This window comes from Bemisia tabaci, chromosome 1, assembly GCF_918797505.1.
Source record: "Bemisia tabaci chromosome 1, PGI_BMITA_v3".
NCBI lineage: Eukaryota > Metazoa > Arthropoda > Insecta > Hemiptera > Aleyrodidae > Bemisia > Bemisia tabaci.
In genome coordinates this window covers 50,269,177-50,285,940 of record NC_092793.1, presented here as the reverse complement: position 1 = coordinate 50,285,940, position 16,764 = coordinate 50,269,177, and the positions used below count along the sequence as shown (strand labels likewise).

The window sequence follows — 16,764 nt, the reverse complement described above, 5'->3', positions numbered from 1 at the left end:
TACGCTGGCTTGTCGTCTCTCTCTCTCACACTCATTGGGCAGATGCGGCTCGTCAAAGGGACACCTGCATTTGCTGAAACTTGGGACTTGAGGTATTTTGACATAAGATTAACAAATTTGAAATCAAACTTCTAAAAAAAAAAAAAAAAAAAAAAAAAAAAAAAAAAAAAAAAAAAATTCGGCAATTTTGAAATTCAATTGGCGACCATTTTGGATATTTTGGGTTTCTTAAAAATCTACATTAAATCGTTTTTCTAGTGTCAAAATACCCCTTAGATACCGATTTACGCGCAAATCCAGCGACAAAAAACCGAGGTGCCAATTTTCGGCCATGTTGAACATTAACCGGCAGCCATTTTGAAACTGTTTGAGATATTGACTTCGGATTTGCGCGAGGTATATCACAAAGGGGGTCTTCCCAATTGAAAAAAAAGTTGGGGTCCGTTGCCGCCTCAAGAGGGCCCCTAAAAATGTTAGGGGGGGGGGGGGGCTAAAAAGTAGCTCCCTTTGACCGAAGAACACCCCCAAGTTGCAAATCTTTACCTCAATTAGGTAAAAGGTCAGAGGGGGTGGAATGTACTTTCGGATCACCCTTTATACTTTCTGGGCCTATTCATACTCTCTGACTCGCCCAGAGAGTATGGTTAGAGGCCCGTCTAGAGAGTATGGATTATGGAACCTTCCATACTCTCTGGGCCCGTTTTAACGCTAAAATGTGGAAGCCATCGGCCCGATGCCTGAATTTTGCGCGTGACGCGCAAAATTCAGCAACGACTCTCAGCGACCATCGGATAATGTCGGATTTGTCTGAGCTATTCAAATAAATTTGATTCACATCAAAATCGGACCTTTTACCTTCCATTCTCTCTGCCTCGCCCAGTCGCCCTGCTCGCCTGCTCTCTCGAGGGTCTTCGCCTGCAAAAGTGCAAAAAGTAAATAGCCTTGGAGGCCTTGGAGGACTAGGGTCGCCGCAATTTCTACTTTGTTCCTACTTAGCACTCCTGGTCATTCGAGTAATCGTGTGAGAGTGTGTTAGTATTAGCTGCGGCAAGGTTGCCAAATTGTACAATAAAATGTAGGTATTGTACATGGTTTTAAATAGAGAAATCTGATCTTTCAGCAACATCTGGCAACAATTAATTCTGCGGAGGGAAACATTTTGACATGCATTAAATAATTTTCACCCTCTTTTAAAATGGGATTCTATCGTACCAATTTGTCTCAGTTGATCAAAATTGCCTGGCAAATCAGCTACAAATTCCTCGCCCAGAGCTTCTTATGTAAAAAAGTCAGTTATTTAAAGTTCACCCTCTATCATGTCCGTGCAGCCTGACCCTGAGAAAAGAAAGAGGTGTTAGTATTTCGGTATCTTGGATTCTTTTGATGACGTAGGTCGGTACGGACGACTTTTATCATCGATTTTCTTGGAATTTGTGTGGTATATGGAAAAAATTCATTTTATATAAAGTGTTTGAAATCATATCATGAGTTGAATTGAGCAAAAAAATGGGACGTTCTGGTCCGTCTTTCAGACTTTGAATTCCAGATTTTGCTGGCCATGCTGTACCGACCTACGTCACGCGGTAAACAATCCTCAAAATGCAAACACCTCCTTGTTTTTCTTTGGCTCCGACCGACCATTTAACCTCAAACAATGGCCAGGAATGTTTAGTAGTGTTTAGCCAGAGAATTGGTATTGGTCGGGTTGCCGTCAGTCAAACCTCAAGCCGTCAATTTCGTTCTTCTCTTTTGTGCCTTGTGTTGTGTCCAACTCCAATTTTGGACACATATGTGATTTGGATTGATTTCTGCGATTTTCCAGCATAGCAAAGTTTTCTGCTCCCATATCTGTTACTATGTACCTTACCTGGTCAGCTCTTGACAATGCATTCCTGCGCCGATCGTGAGATTTTGTCTCACTTATTATATCAGTTGTTTCGTCGTCCCTTTTCTCAGGCATCTAGAATCCTCAGTGTCTTCAGTGATTAGAAGTGCGTGAAAAATCTATCGTCGCGTTTCTTACGTGGTTTACCCACAACGCTTGATGTATGACATTCTCAACATATATCAGTCACTCAATCTGTTCCCTTGTTCTCAATAATGTCCTCTATGGACTTACTTTGCTGTGAAAATGGAGTTATCCCAGACGAGGTGAAAGCTTACATTGATCCTATTTTGATAAATGACGACAGGGTCCTGGAGAACCTGCTCAGAGATGATGCCCAATCTTCAATTAAGAATTACTTTGTCACCATTCAACGTGAGATCACTCCAAAAATGAGGGAACTTGTCGCAGAATGGATGTGGGAGGTAAGGATCATTATCTATCTTGCCTTTTATTGCAAGGAGTAAGTTTGTTATGATGGATTGAACTAGGTAAATAGAATCCTGTATCCCCAGTCACAACACATTGCCAGTGGTTGCATTAGGCGTACCTGCACCACAAATGGCAAGGCTATAAGAATGTTCCTTTAATTGTTCCAAATTAACATGTCGAAGAACTGATCTGATTTTCTGAAGGCAAAGCATAAACTAAGCGGTAATTTTAGGGTGGCCTTGTTAACAGTAAACAATTTTTAAATTAAATCAGGATTTAAGAACAGTTTGTCCATGAACTTTATTTCTGTCACCCGCTGTGTGACAGAAGCTGGTCGCAATACTTTCAGGGTCGGTTTTATCACCTCTGCTCAAACTGCTGCTACATTTGACCCGAGGATAAATGTGAAAGTAGTGTTTTATGACTTTTTGTTAACATAAACTCCTGGTTAAATTCAGCTTGACAGAGTGAAGAAGTGGCAAATATCTGATAGGTATCTGACCTCCTGCCAAATGCCTTAACCAGAGGATTAATTTAAATCCTGGCCTCTGTTTGGTTAATATTGCAGTCCACAGCAAACGTTCCTTCATCAGCTCTGTGTTTTTCTTCTATTCCTCTGAAATATTGATAACTGCATCTGGCAGTTATTCGCCTACTTATTCGCTACTGATTTTTTCATGTAGTTCGTAAATTGAAGTTTTAAAGGTAATCCAGCCTTATTTGACAGCATTTTATCACTAAGTTTTTCAAAACCATAGTACAATTTTAAGTAAGTAACCATAGGATACATGTGATTGACAAGAGGTGATAAAACCAGTTTTTATTTGACAAGAGGTGATAAAATGGCATTTCATTTGACAAGAGGATAAACGCTTATCCTTTGGTTAGGTAGCAAGCAGATTTGACCAGAGGTGATAGAACTGGCCCTCAGTGACCTACTGTGGGACAGTGCATTCATATTTTTGCAAACTATGATCAACGAATAGTGTGCCTAAAAGTTTGCTGCCTGCGACTTACTGTGGCTTAGCCCCCCTAACACCACTGACCCACAGCCTAAAATTTAAATGGCTGGACCATTTTCGCTCAAAGACCATACACCAGCTCAGCTTTGGTTAAGATAGTTAAGCTAACAACTGTAAATTACTAGTTTATATGTATAAATATATGTATATAACAAGATGGAGAAATGGTGCTGGATCCACACCATTTTGCGCAGAAAGCAAAGCCAAGAAACTCAAAAAAATTTTCAATTCGAGTCAAATGAATTAAATTACGTAAGTGAATTGAATCAAATTACATTAATTCCACCAACTTACCAAGAAGCAAATTAACAATAGAGAATACAGATTATCTAGATAAACAGGAATTTTGGAATTCTCTGTCTTTAATTTTAACGCTAACAAGAATGCAAAAGTTTTTTGCATCAAAGTTTTAAATTTATCAAATGTTGGAATGAATTTTCAATCAAACCAACATTTCATTTTGATGCAACTAAGTTGACTTTAAATGAGGTCGTTTTTCTCTTTTCTCAGGTTTGTGAAGAGCAGCAATGTCAAGAAGAGGTGTTTGCGCTGGCAATGAACTACATGGATAGGTTCTTATGTACAATAGCTGTTAAGAAAACTCAGTTACAATTATTAGGCACTGCCTGTCTCTTAGTTAGTTCCAAACTTAAAGAAACAATTATACTTCAAAGTAATGTGTTAGTAGCTGCTACAGATTCAAGTTTTAGTCTCCACGACTTGCAGGTAAGACCAAGTGAATGAAATCATATCAATTGAATAGTTTGCCTGCAGAAGGGCTTATTGCATCTTACGCTCTTTTTTTGACACTCAGTGATTTAGCATTCACATATCCCAGGGAGCGTATCCTAAAATTTTCATGATCATATGATCCTGTAAGGCTCAAGAGGCCAGAATGTAGGAAACCCTTCTTCACTGCCATGCTGAGCAAAAAGGGTGTATCTCTACTCTCTCTCTCAAACCAAGAAAACTGTGTTCAAAATTTACTTAGCACCATTCTCTCCCCATCCACTCCAGTTGGACATACTGAAATCAAAATGAACTTGATCCATTTGTGACATGAGCCCTGAAATCTATAAGTAAACATGCATGATACGGCTCAAGTCAGAGTGGACACAGTACCCTTTGATTAAAATACGTCCAGTTTTAGGCTTACTCTCTAAGTCAAATTAATTTCTAGTATCCTGCTGTTCTCATCCGCGTTAAAATACTGTTGACAAAGACCTTAGTCCTCACAGAAACAAAGGAGGAACGCCGATGCCTCACAGATGCAACCTCCTTGCTAAGTGGTCCCACCCGTGTTGCTGTTCTTGTGTAGGATGGGCGGCCGGATTTTAGCTTATCTCAGTATTCTCTTGCTAACTTAAATATTTGCAGTATTTACTAATGAACATTTCATTTCGGAAAGTCTCAGCTCATTTTTTCTTTGCGTACCGGAATCAGATCCTTCTCTAGTATTCACAGATAGTCAGTGAATCAAATCCACTAATCTTCTAAATTAATTTGCTGATTTCAACAGAATCAAAATTCAAGAGTTTCTTCTTTTCCTTGACTTGTCCATTCACTTTTTACATATTTAGCAAAAAGGGCATCAATCCAAAAGTTACCAAAAAATCAAATTAAACCTCGATTCCATGAGGAGGTAGTAATTGTAAAAATTACAAGCAGCAATTGCAAACGGATCTACTTCTTCAGTTCTTGGATTTTTTTATTATTAATGCAATATTTTTATTTTAATTTCATCAAAAGTTTCGGTACTTTCCTTCTCAAATTCTAGGAGCAGCCAGAGAATCTCAAGATAATCCTTGAAAATTTTGAATATTTGCAGTGCTTACTAACAAATGAATGTTTTATCTCAGAAAGTCACAGCTCATTTTTGAAGTCCTTTTTAGAAGACATTAGCAAAGTGACTGGTTACTTTTCAACCCTTGCGGCAATGATAACTATGAATAAAGTGTTTTTCCTCAACTTCCACACTACTTTTTCCAATGTCACTCTTAAAAAACGAAGAATTTTGATTAATATCTCAATGTTCATCGCTCTTTTGATTAGTCAATAGTTATCATGCCCAATGGGACATTTTTGCGCCATTTACAACACTCACTAAAGAGGAAGCAAAATAGTAGCTTCGACAGAAAAATAAGTCTCACTGCAAAGTGAAAAAAAAAAATGAGTAACTTTTCTTTTTTCTGAAGCAAACATTTGATGGGGGCAAGAAAGTGACAGGAAGATCTTTGCACTATTTATGCATTTTGAAGAGCAAAAATGTAATGACAGAAAACAGTGAGCAAGAGCAGCAATTGCGAACATGGAAGGAGCTAAAAATTCACTAGTTAATGTGTGGACCCTTGGACGAGGTGGGCACAACTTCAGTCCATCAACGACAGTGCTTAGCAGAATAGACTTGACCACTGACTGTTTAGGGAAAAGCTTGCAACTGCAGATGGCTGATGGCTGACTTCTGGTGCTTGTGCCTTTTTTGTTACAAAAATATGCTGAATCCGCTAGAGATGCTAGCCCCTCAACCTTTGTATCGCAATCTAAAAATGATTTTAGCCTCTCCTGAAAAGTAAAGGGGAGCCAAAAAGTTACTCTATTTGACGTAGAAACGTCCCCCATTTTTCAAATATTTACCTTGATGAGGTATAAAGTTAGAGGGAGTGGAAGGGATTTTTGCATTACCTTTGATGATATGATTGATGTAAATAATAAAGCAAAGACTCGCACAAGACATGATAACCTCTTACTCTTTTCCTCGAAAAGTAAACATTCTGATCTTTTCTTTCCCTTTTTCCTGTTCTTTAGAAAAAGAACTGTGGTGGTCAAGACGCCAACACTCATATCCATTCACAAGAATGGATCCCACCATCCCATCCATTGGATTTTTTCTTTCTTTTCTTTGCTATCTGCATTCCTTGTTTCGTTTGTTCTCTGCTTATTGCTGTAAATTAACTCATTTTTAATGAGACAGAAATTTTGAAACCAATGTTAACAGGTTCTTTTAATCATATTAAAAAGGTTCTGATGTTTTTTTGTTTTAGCTATGGGAATCTTTGGTCCTGTCTAAGCTGAAATGGGATATGGCTGCTGTTTTGCCTCATGATTTCATATATTATTTAGTCAGACGAATAGACAAAGATTTACTGTACGACTATTCCAAAGTTCAGAAACATGCCCATTTTCTTATTGCAATGTGTGTCAGAGGTAAGCCCCTAAAAATTATGCTTTATACTTATTGTTACTTAATTTGCTTAAAAAATATATGTATGCGTACCAAATGCCCGAAGCCAGAGTTTTGGAAAGAGTTAATAGTTGGCATGGAGGCTGTCAAGTTTGCTCCTGTCCCATTCAATATGAGCGAGTAGGTTTCAGTTTGAAAAATGGCCTTTTATCCCACGGCCAGGAACTGTTAAATGTAAAATGTCAGTTTTATACTGAATTTTATTGGAAGTATACAAAATCATCAACTCTCACATACTTTATTATTTAGAGGGGGTGGAAGGAAATTTTGAGACACCATGTGCATCTCTAAAATACCAGTTCTTGCCATCCTGAAAATTGCTTTATGGAAACAGAAGCTGTCATGAAGGCACCAGGATGAGAATGAGAACCAAAATTTTCAATCATCTCGGAACAGGAACCAGAATCATAATCGTACTTGTAGGTTCGAAAATCTTAAGTGTAAATGGCTCTGTTCCCAGACAACCTGTCAGCTGTTTTAACTCCTCGGCAATGAGTGAAAAAAAATTCCAGCATTGAATAAAAATTAATTTTTAAATGAATGAAAATGAATACTTAATTCCAGCGAAGCAGTCATTCCAACGTAACCTAACCTATCATAATTTTAATGCACTGGCTTTCGCAAAAAATAAAAAAAAAGTAATAATGAAATAAATAAAGACAAAATAAAAAAAAGCTCCTTTTATTGTGAACTTAACCTTTGGACGGTAATGTAGAGTTGCAGCTGAACTTAATTTTAGCTTTATAACGAACCTAAAAACGGGGACTCCGAGTATATTCCATGAGTTGCAACTGGAAACAGAGATATTTTTAAGAATCAGCTCCACCTCCTATTTCTTAACGGTACCTCACAGTAACAGATCTTGAAGCACCATAAAATGTTTTTGGAAGGAAGTATAATGTCTCTCTGTTTCTTATTTTTTTGCCTGTCGATTGCAACTCAGATTTGTAACATTTTATTAAATTCCAATTTTTTTTCACTCAAGATTTAAATCAATTTGTTCTTGTGTTTCAGATTTTAAATTTAGTGTATTCTCTCCTTGCGTGATTGCCATTGGGTGTATTACAGCTGCGTTAGATGGACTAGATTGGCTCCGACGGAGAGCGTGGACTATGACTGCTTTGAATGATAGGTTTTCTCAAATCACAGGCATAAACAAGGTGAATTGACTGTTTTTACATATTTTCACCACCTTTCTCTCTCTCAGAATAGTTTTTTAGACTCTCATCCTCAATTTGTTGTTTCCAATGAATGCGTGGCAAAACTAGCCGGATTGTCAATGTTAGGGAAGAACTTCCCAAAAGAGGAGCCTCTTTTTTTTCTTGCCTATTTTAAGCAGTCGATTCGACCTAAGAACCAAGGTTTAAATCGACTCTTGAAATGATACAAAACCGAGAATAAATGTTAAGATTAATAAAGGAATGGTCTCCGAGTTACAAGGGGACACCTTTTTTGTTCAGAATTAAACTTCAAAATAACAATTTTCTCGATCCAAGGTGCTGTAAGCTGTAAATTTGGTGGATGTAAATGTCAGGTGAGAGATGTAAAATACCAAAAACAATGCAACTGACTGTTCACCAACAGTGAAAATCCTATTGAAGAGCAACTAATTTTCTATTATGAATTTTATCATAATTAAACATCACAGCCATATGTTTCTATCATCACTGACTGAAATTTGCATCAATCTGCCTTGCTGTTTGTGCTAAAATCATCTTCCATTGATTCGAGAATGAGAAATACAAATTTTCCATTTTTAGCACACACTGTTATTGGTTGGAGTCACTATTTCGATTTTTTTCGAATTGAAAGCTCATTAGATCCTTTAAGTGTTTGGCCTCTGCGTAAAAACTAATGTGCGATCTACATGTAAATGAAGTAGTAGTGGGGGTTAAATATGATGCTATCGACTTGAAACTTGATGCTTACATGCGTCGATCAACCTAATCAAATATTTTATATCAGTATAATTGTATTTTTTTGAAGGTTAAATTAGCGTTCCTTTCTTTTTTTGTAAAAGGAAGGCGTCTCAATTCTGCAGCAGATTTCATCCCATTTGAGAAAATGTGGAGAAAATGAGAGGGTAAATACTGAACATGATTTCATTGCCCTGAAAATTCGTTTCTAGATGTATCAATCTAACTTTTATAAGATCCTAAACAGATCATACAAGATTCTACAATATTTTCACATTGGCGGAGCTTCATTTCCATTAATTTTATGATTTTCAAAGATTTGAATGGAAAAATCAAGAGGAGGGGCATTATATTTTGCCGAAGTGCCTGAAAGTTGGTGTTAATATAGTTCAAGGGCTTCACGGAAGGCGTCGTGTACAGCAAGTATCGAGTTTAATGAGGTTTTTTTTTTTTTTTTTTTTTTCAAAATGGATGTGATTATTCTTGTCATTAATATAAACTTTGAAGGATTCCTCTTCATTCCACCTTTAATTCGAGTCCGAAAGGGTTGCCAGATTTTGTGATAAATGTGAATATTTTACATGTGTTTGAACTGGGAAAAGTGCTGGAAAAACAACTTATCTGTCAACAGTAGAGTCTGGAAGGGAAGAGAAATTACCCTCCTGGAAAACCCACGATTTAGCCGGGGATGTTATTAAAAAAAATTGGTTCCATTAGAAGCATCAAATGTATTCTCAGGAAAGCTATTTTGAAAAAAAATGGAAGGGAAAGGAAATAAAATGAGAATATAATTACTTATGCAATCTGAGAGAATAAAACCATAACATCAGAGAGATTTATATGCAATGAAACTATAAGGAAAGAACACAAGTGGGCTCATAGAGATTCGACTCGAACTACACTATTGTTGAGCAGTTTTTAGACCCTTACCCCACCTATAATCTTTATAAGAAGTAAAGATGAACTTTTGCTACTTCAGCAAGTTAAACCGCAGATGGAGATCCATGGTTGTCACTCTCTTCCATGCAATAGGACTGATGCCCCAGTCAGATGCGCTTTTGAAAATATGACCGATCCCTATCATTACTTCATCTCTATATATTTATTAATGACCTAATATTGGCATGCTCTGGTAACAAAGTTCTGTGATAAAATCATTTTTATCCTAAGAGTCTCCAAAATGTATACATCACAGTGATCAAATGTCCAACCACTTAGAGTGAGCCGAATGTCACTTGCGCAGCGAGTGACCGGAGGTCCAGGGGGCACAGCCCCTTGGCTAGCCATGACTGATGAGCGAAGCGCAGCCAGAACGGTTAGTATTTTAATACATTTTGTTTCTCCCAGAGGAGAAGAGGCGGGGGGCATATGTAACATGGCGTGTTAAAACAGGAACACAAAAAATTTGGTAATTGCACCCATAGGAAAAAATTTTAAACTGTAAAAACTCTTTAACTTTAATAGTTTTACATTGCACTAAGTAGGGAGGGGGCCTGTGCGGGCCCTTAGTGGTAGGAGGTCAGAACTGAATGAGTCTTGTGAAGCACGTTCCTTTGAAGAAAGTCCAGGCCAAGTCTGACACTCCTTTCGCATCAGCACTTTGTTATGACAGGAAAATGTTTCCGAGTCCACTCACGGAATACAAGACAAAAAATTATAAAGGGGGGGGGGGGGGGAGTAGTGATCCCTAAATAGTATTCATTTTCACTGAAATTCAGGTTTAGGGTCGGTACTTATACTAGAACTTATTTCAGATCAGACCGAATAAAAATGCGGAAGTCGATTTTTCCAGGGTTACCCAAGTATTTAGCAAGGCCCAGAAGCTTGCTTATCAGCGGAATAATTTTTCAAACAGGATGGTGGTGGTGGATCATTGAACACTAATCACTGGTGGAGAATTTCAGTAGATTTTAACAATGCTCAAGGTGAATTCAGCATACAATCTAATAACTAGGGCTGCATTTTTTTGTCTCTAACAGTGCGTCTCCACATGGTCGAGGATTTCTTATTTTGCTCCTTCTGTTTCGTTTTCTTCCTTTTAACAAACATGTTTTTCGATTTCTTGTTACAGAATATCATTCAAAATTGTACAGATGCAGTCCAAAGTATGGTTGCGGCTTCAATATCAAATTATGTTGCAATGAAATGTCAGAACCCTGAGGAGAAGTCTCCAGATTTGACCACTTTTCCTGCCACTCCTCCTGATGTTGCTGATGTCAGCCATTTGAATTTCTAACAAACTTTCATGCTCCTTGTACTTCGACTGTTACACAGCATGCTATTGCTAGAGATTCAATCGGTCACTTTTTTTATTTAAATTGAATAATTCCCCATTTTCTTCCCAGATGTTTTTACCTACAGTTGTAACATCACATTTTGAGGAAATGTGGGCGACATCAACTCGGTGCGCTTTATTTCAGCCTGTATGCATTGTTGCGAGTTTCATTCATGACCCTTGGTGAAACGAGGCATTTCAGATCTCTATGGGAAGATGTATTCCTACCAGATTTACTTTACCAGATTTGACTTTTACCAGCTTAAATTCAACTTGCTTTTAATCTATTCTTTCATATAACAATTTTTTCCATGATCTATGACCTCCAATGGCAGGTCAGCCTAGCCTTCAAACAAATGCAAAGTAGCATAGCAGTATTAAGTTGAAGAACGTTTAATCCCATTTTTTAATTTAAAAAAAAAGATTTGTGCAGTTATTTTTATGTCTGAGTTCCTAGTACCTGATTTTGGTTTTGGTTTATACAAAACCCGAAATATTCGCTAATTTGCCTTATTGTAGTTTAAATGTTTTAAAAAATATTAGTGTTCTAGTTTCAGGGTAGGGCAGTTGGGGGAAAAATTAGATACTGATTGGTTGATGGCACCCTCGTGTTAGTGTGAACATGCAGCAGGAAACAGGGGTGTTTCTCCCAGGATGAGGAGGGTCCCCCCCTAAGCTTTCCCCAGCAATTTATTTTAAAAACCTCTTTGCCTTTGTAGTGCCAGTCCTAACCTCAACGCATCTATGTGTTGCCAAATTTTTCTTATGGCAGGCTGGCTCTCCTCAAGGAATTGTGCAACCCTCCATTCCTCTCTTCACTGTAGTCGGTTACCTTTCCTTTTTATTTTTACCAATTGTATGTATTTGGTAAGTTACTTTTGCTCTAATTTGTAAATAATATTGTTAGAGAGTCTTAAGTTTCTGTACCAATCTTTCTTGTTAAATCCCTCTCAAATGACAGTAGCTTTTCTCAATTCTTTCTTTCCATGTCCAGTCGTTATGGTATCTGCAAATTTTTCCAGCATTTCGCACAGTAGTTATTTTTAGCTCTTGAATGATTCCATCATTTTTCAAGAGAATATAACTCCAGTGAATTTTTTATTATTATAGACACATTAATTTTATATTGAACATTGAAACATTTAACGTCAAGGGCCCCGGTGTTTGGAAAAACATGGGATCCTTGAACAGTCAGTTAAAAGTTGTCCTCTGAAAGGAATACCTATTGCACCTAAAATGAGTGTTCCACTAATTTTAGGGGCCAAAGTGCACAAAAAGTGTCAGTCAGATAAGAAAATTCCAGGATTTTGCATTGTTTAAACAGTCTCCTTACAAATTTGGGCAACGTATGACCTGATTTCTGTAACTATGTAGAAGGGAAGAATTCTAAAATGAAATCTCTGGCGCCTAACAAGACTTTGGTTTCGGTCAAGGATGCAGAAAGTTTTTAGCTTCATTTTCGGCATTAGCCTTTCCATTTAGTGTTTTCTTTGACTTCTCAAGAACTGTTACTTACCCCGATTTTCACTGTTAATTTAATCAATATGCATTTCTCTCTCTAAGCTCTGCTTGGCTCTCGATCTCTCTGACCGCCTGCTCATTAATGATAATTAATGAGCATGTTGCACAATGATCAGAATTACCAGAAATTAAGTAAAAAATTGGGTACCTGCATTTTCCAGTGTTTCATGTAATCAAATTGTAGCTGAGAAAATGACCCTCAAATCCCTGAAAATCCAACTCCATTTCAAACAAAAATATATTGGGCCAATAGATGTTGTGATTTTACATGAAGAATTTACCACTGTTTATCTGTTCGTCTGCATTTGTTAATTCTTTTTCTAGTCCCATTCGTAACAAGAGGTTATGTTTCCTGACAGTGCTTGCGACTCTTTAAAATCATACAAGCTCTGAGGATCAAATGAGAGTATCACGTAGCGCAGGCGCGGGTCATATGGTGGCCATGTTACATTGGATCCACGATAATCGAAACCATGGCCTTTAGCTTCATGTGATGTCATGAGCTTCAGGTCAACAAGGAACATTATTTTTACCAATACAATTTTAAGCATTATTTTTAAGCCAAAAAGCTTTTTTGAGCTTCTTTAAGCATGAAAATGCTTTTGGCATTGCTTGAACTGACCTTAGGAATACTAACTTTCAAGGCAATACAGAAATCAAGCTACAACCCCATGACACCGGCGTTTTAATTTTGGCCATTTGTGGCATGAGATGAGGTGTTTGAGGTGACCATACTGTTTTCCTTACGTTTTCATAAAATTTTCTCCGCAATTTGTTGTCTAAGCTTTCCACGGTTGTGTTCAATACAGCGTACCTATTCTTGTAAATCCCAGTGCGTTCCAATAAGTTGAATTCGAATGTTTTCTAGCCTCTTACTTAGGGGGCTGAAGAAAAAGTATAAGGTACGTACTAGTTGTTATCTCATGAATCATCAGATAATTTTTGCCATCAGTCAGGTACCTACTGTTATCCCCTTAAAGCATGTGAAACTTAATCCAAATCGGTCCTCTTGAAACAGAACAGCACATTTTGATATGGAGCCCAAGGTTGGCGATAATTAAGTGTGATGGAAACACAATTAAGTGACCGGGAATCGTGAATTGTATGGGCATCCACTGTCATTTGCAGACAATATGTGGTCAGAAAATGCTGGATCTAGGCATGTTTAGGTATTGAAACTTTAAAAGTTCCAAGAAAGAGATAGGTCAAGCGTGGGAAGATTATTTTTTCTGTTTTTTGGCACATAAACTTGATGGACCCCATCTTACTGAATGCCTATTTCCAATTAGGGCAGCATTCACTGATGCCTCTCTTTGTTATCCTTGCTATTATTATATTTTCAGTAGTTTTGTGAAAAAATATATTCCAATTTTTACAAAATTGAAAAAAAGAACCTAAACAGATTTGACATGAGGCGGAAACAAAAAAGCATCCTTTTTATTGAAACAGTAGTTTAATGATTAGTCCACAAGAAAGATTTCGATTTAGTAAAATTTTGTTTTTTTGCACCTACAATTTATGTGTGTTATTCGGGGCGATCGGCAATCTAAACCACCCGCACCAGCCTATTTTCAACGGCAATTTGTCGTCCTACGAGTTCGAGAAAGAGAGGTCCAATGAGGTATAACCCCAATATCAATTCTTTGCCCCAATCTCAATAAATGGAACCTCTCAGAAGCCAGTTATCGTAGTAAAAAAGTGGTATGGTCATTGAACTGGCTCGTCTGACTTGTGCGTCTCAAGTCTGTGAGGATGGCTTGTGTACAGGAGCTCTGTCAATGTTTGATCAGAGACAGTCCAAATCATAATTTGTGAGCTCTGTCAATGTGTTGGTAAGAGAAAGTTTGGCTATTGTATTACGACTCGAAGACTTTTCTCCTCATGATGCCCTGCTGCAGCTGCTCTGTCCATACCTGTTTTCCTGTGTATGGAGGCTAGCAGCATTACCTTTGAGCAACCCATAGGAGAATTCTGTTATGGAAATGAGGTTTCTGACAATTAAAAGATCAGAGGGTCATTCATGGAGTCAGCATCTGTTTTTTTCTTTAGTTACTTACTCATTCTGTACTGGTTATATCTTTCTCAGCTATTGTTTTTGAAACTTAGTCTTGAGCTCTGTGTTTCCTTTGACTTATATTTTTACTTGTAAATACTGTAAATAATGAATTCTTATCAATCATGAACGATAAACACTCTGAATCTTTATGTTTTTCTTGCGCCTATAAGTGTACTTACCTACTCAAGAATATTCCAAGAGCTTTATTTTTTACATATCAATATTTTTAAACTGTCAGTTTCATCTTTGTATCTTATAGGTACTATTTTCTTGTGTAATAGATTACCTACTTCTACGAGCAGCCCATTCGGTTCTTTGTAAAAATAATTTTCAAGCCATGTGTAACCTTAAAAGAGGTTGTTCGAAGAAACAGTCTTTTGCTACCCTCCCCTTAATTGTGAACGAAACTTCCCTCAGTTTTTGTACTAACATTGGTAGCTCCCCAGGTGTAACCGAGATGGGTCATTCCATGTCAATTTATAAAAATAAATGTGGAAATGGCACTCACCGACTTGCATTTTTCTACTTTTTTTATTTATTTATTTTAGTTTTCTATAGAGAATACACATGGCCAAAGTGCGAAACTACGAGTGTCCATTTGCGGCGCCGCCACGGGCCGCAGACTTCCTCCCATACCTTATTTTTCCTTTGGAAAACTAGTCAACATAAAGTCTTGTAAACTTTTTTTATTTTTCTTCTCTATTGGCAGAATATTCTGCTCAAATTTTTAAGCCGTAAACTTGACTTCAGTTTCTTTGATAAAGCAAATTTGGAATGGAAATTTTGAACCGCTGAAATGGAGGTGCGCAGTTTCGCACTGTGGCTTTCGATGTACACATTTTTGGGACAATATGTTCAGTACTTCTCGAAAAACGATTATTAAAGTATAAATTGCTTTTTATATACCTGCTTAATTGGATTTTCCGAACTCCAAAAACAATAATGTCTTATCTTTGAAGAACCTTCATAACATTTAGAGTTTTGAAGTTTTCAGAATTTTTGCCGCAGCTAAGTCCATGTCCTAGCATCAATGACTCTTAGAAAAAATTCTACGAAAAGTTGTCCAAAAAAATGTAAAAAACTTGTAAATTTTAAGTAAAAAACCCTCTTAAAATACTCGTTTTAGGAAACTCTTTCGGGGAATTCTTTTAAATAAAAAAAATAGTGTTATTTTAATTAAAATAAAAAGTAAAATTTACGTGAAAAACAACAAACTATATCCTCAATTTTTATGGGCTGCAACTTTTCCTTTTACACTTTTCTGTTCACTTTTTTTCCCCTCGTTTTTTCTCGCAGGAAGTTCATAAAAAATGTACCTAAAATTTTTCTTCAATTTTATGTAAAAAAAGCCCCAATAAGGATCTTCTGATACGAATATTTCAAGAGTTTTTTTACGTAATTTTCAAGTGATTTTGAAGTAAATTTTAAGTTCTCCCAAAATTTACGAGTTTTTTTTACAACTTTTCTCAACAGCCACTGTTACTAGAGTATTTTTGGTCATAAGGATTTTTGGTTTCATAATTTTTTTGTAATGAACAGATAGTAAATTTTACTTCCTTTTTTAAAAGGTTTGAAATTTTCCTCAAAAGTCGACGATTCACAAGAAAAATGAGGAAAAAAGGTCACTGATAACAAGAATTTTTGCCTCGTCCGTTTTTAAAACCCATATTTTCGGCCGCAATAATTATTTTTTCAAAAATGCTGTGCGTAAACTGATAGGAAATTTTATGTCCTTTCTGAAAGGTTCATAGACTTTTTCCCCTGAAATCGACAATTTTGAGAAAAATGAGAAAGAAGGTTGCTGATCATGAGATTTTATGTCGTGGCTTTTTTAAAACCCCACATTTTCGGTCAGTGATTTTTTTTTTTTTTTTTCCACGAATTTTTTGATAGGAAATTTTGCGTTCTTCAAGTAAGTCTGTTTTTATTTTAGTGCAAGTAAAAAAAATTTAGAGTTGCAAGCAATAGGTAAACCAACGCGAAACACGCGTTCCCCATATGGCAGCGGCAGCGTAGCGGAGCCCCGAAATCCGGTCTACTAGTCGAGGAACTATACAAAAGTTAAGGGAAAAATTCAATAACAAGCTGATTTTTGGCATAGTGAGTCCTTATGACCCCCTGGGTCCCCCCAGAAAAGTCCTCATCGATAGTGTGACGGCTTTGGTTTCTTTTCCGTTGAAATTTTTTATTCCGTTGCCGCTTTTTATTTGAATTTCAAACTTGTCCCGATTTTGCCGCCAATCGGAGAGGTTGCATCATTTTTTTTCATAGGACCCTAAACTTTCATAATGGCAATGTAAACATCTGTGAGCAGTTACTAGTGCTGCGACCTCGCGTAGGACTCTCGCAACCTTCTGTTACTATCAGTTGTTGGACCTCACAAAAATCCGTAAGATCACGTATATCTGCCAAAAAT

General features: G+C 37.0%; 1 protein-coding gene across 1 annotated transcript; it reads left to right on the top strand.

Annotated features, from left to right (window-relative positions):
• Nucleotides 1–1,651: 1,651 nt before the first annotated feature.
• On the top strand, nt 1,652–14,859 carry LOC109039503 (G1/S-specific cyclin-D2). The gene is made up of 5 exons (XM_072302505.1): nt 1,652–2,310; nt 3,850–4,065; nt 6,381–6,543; nt 7,595–7,740; nt 10,568–14,859. Exons 1-5 carry the CDS (start codon nt 2,101–2,103, stop codon nt 10,730–10,732), a joined length of 900 nt encoding a protein of 299 aa, XP_072158606.1. The 5' UTR covers nt 1,652–2,100; the 3' UTR covers nt 10,733–14,859.
• Nucleotides 14,860–16,764: the final 1,905 nt, after the last annotated feature.

Coding starts and splice junctions, on each gene's coding strand:
- LOC109039503 (XM_072302505.1), top strand. CDS start 2,101: ATGTCCTCTATGGACTTACTTTGCTGTGAAAATGGAGTTATCCCAGAC. Junction 2,311..3,849: donor TCGCAGAATGGATGTGGGAG/GTAAGGATCATT, acceptor CTCTTTTCTCAG/GTTTGTGAAGAGCAGCAATG. Junction 4,066..6,380: donor TTAGTCTCCACGACTTGCAG/GTAAGACCAAGT, acceptor TTTTTGTTTTAG/CTATGGGAATCTTTGGTCCT.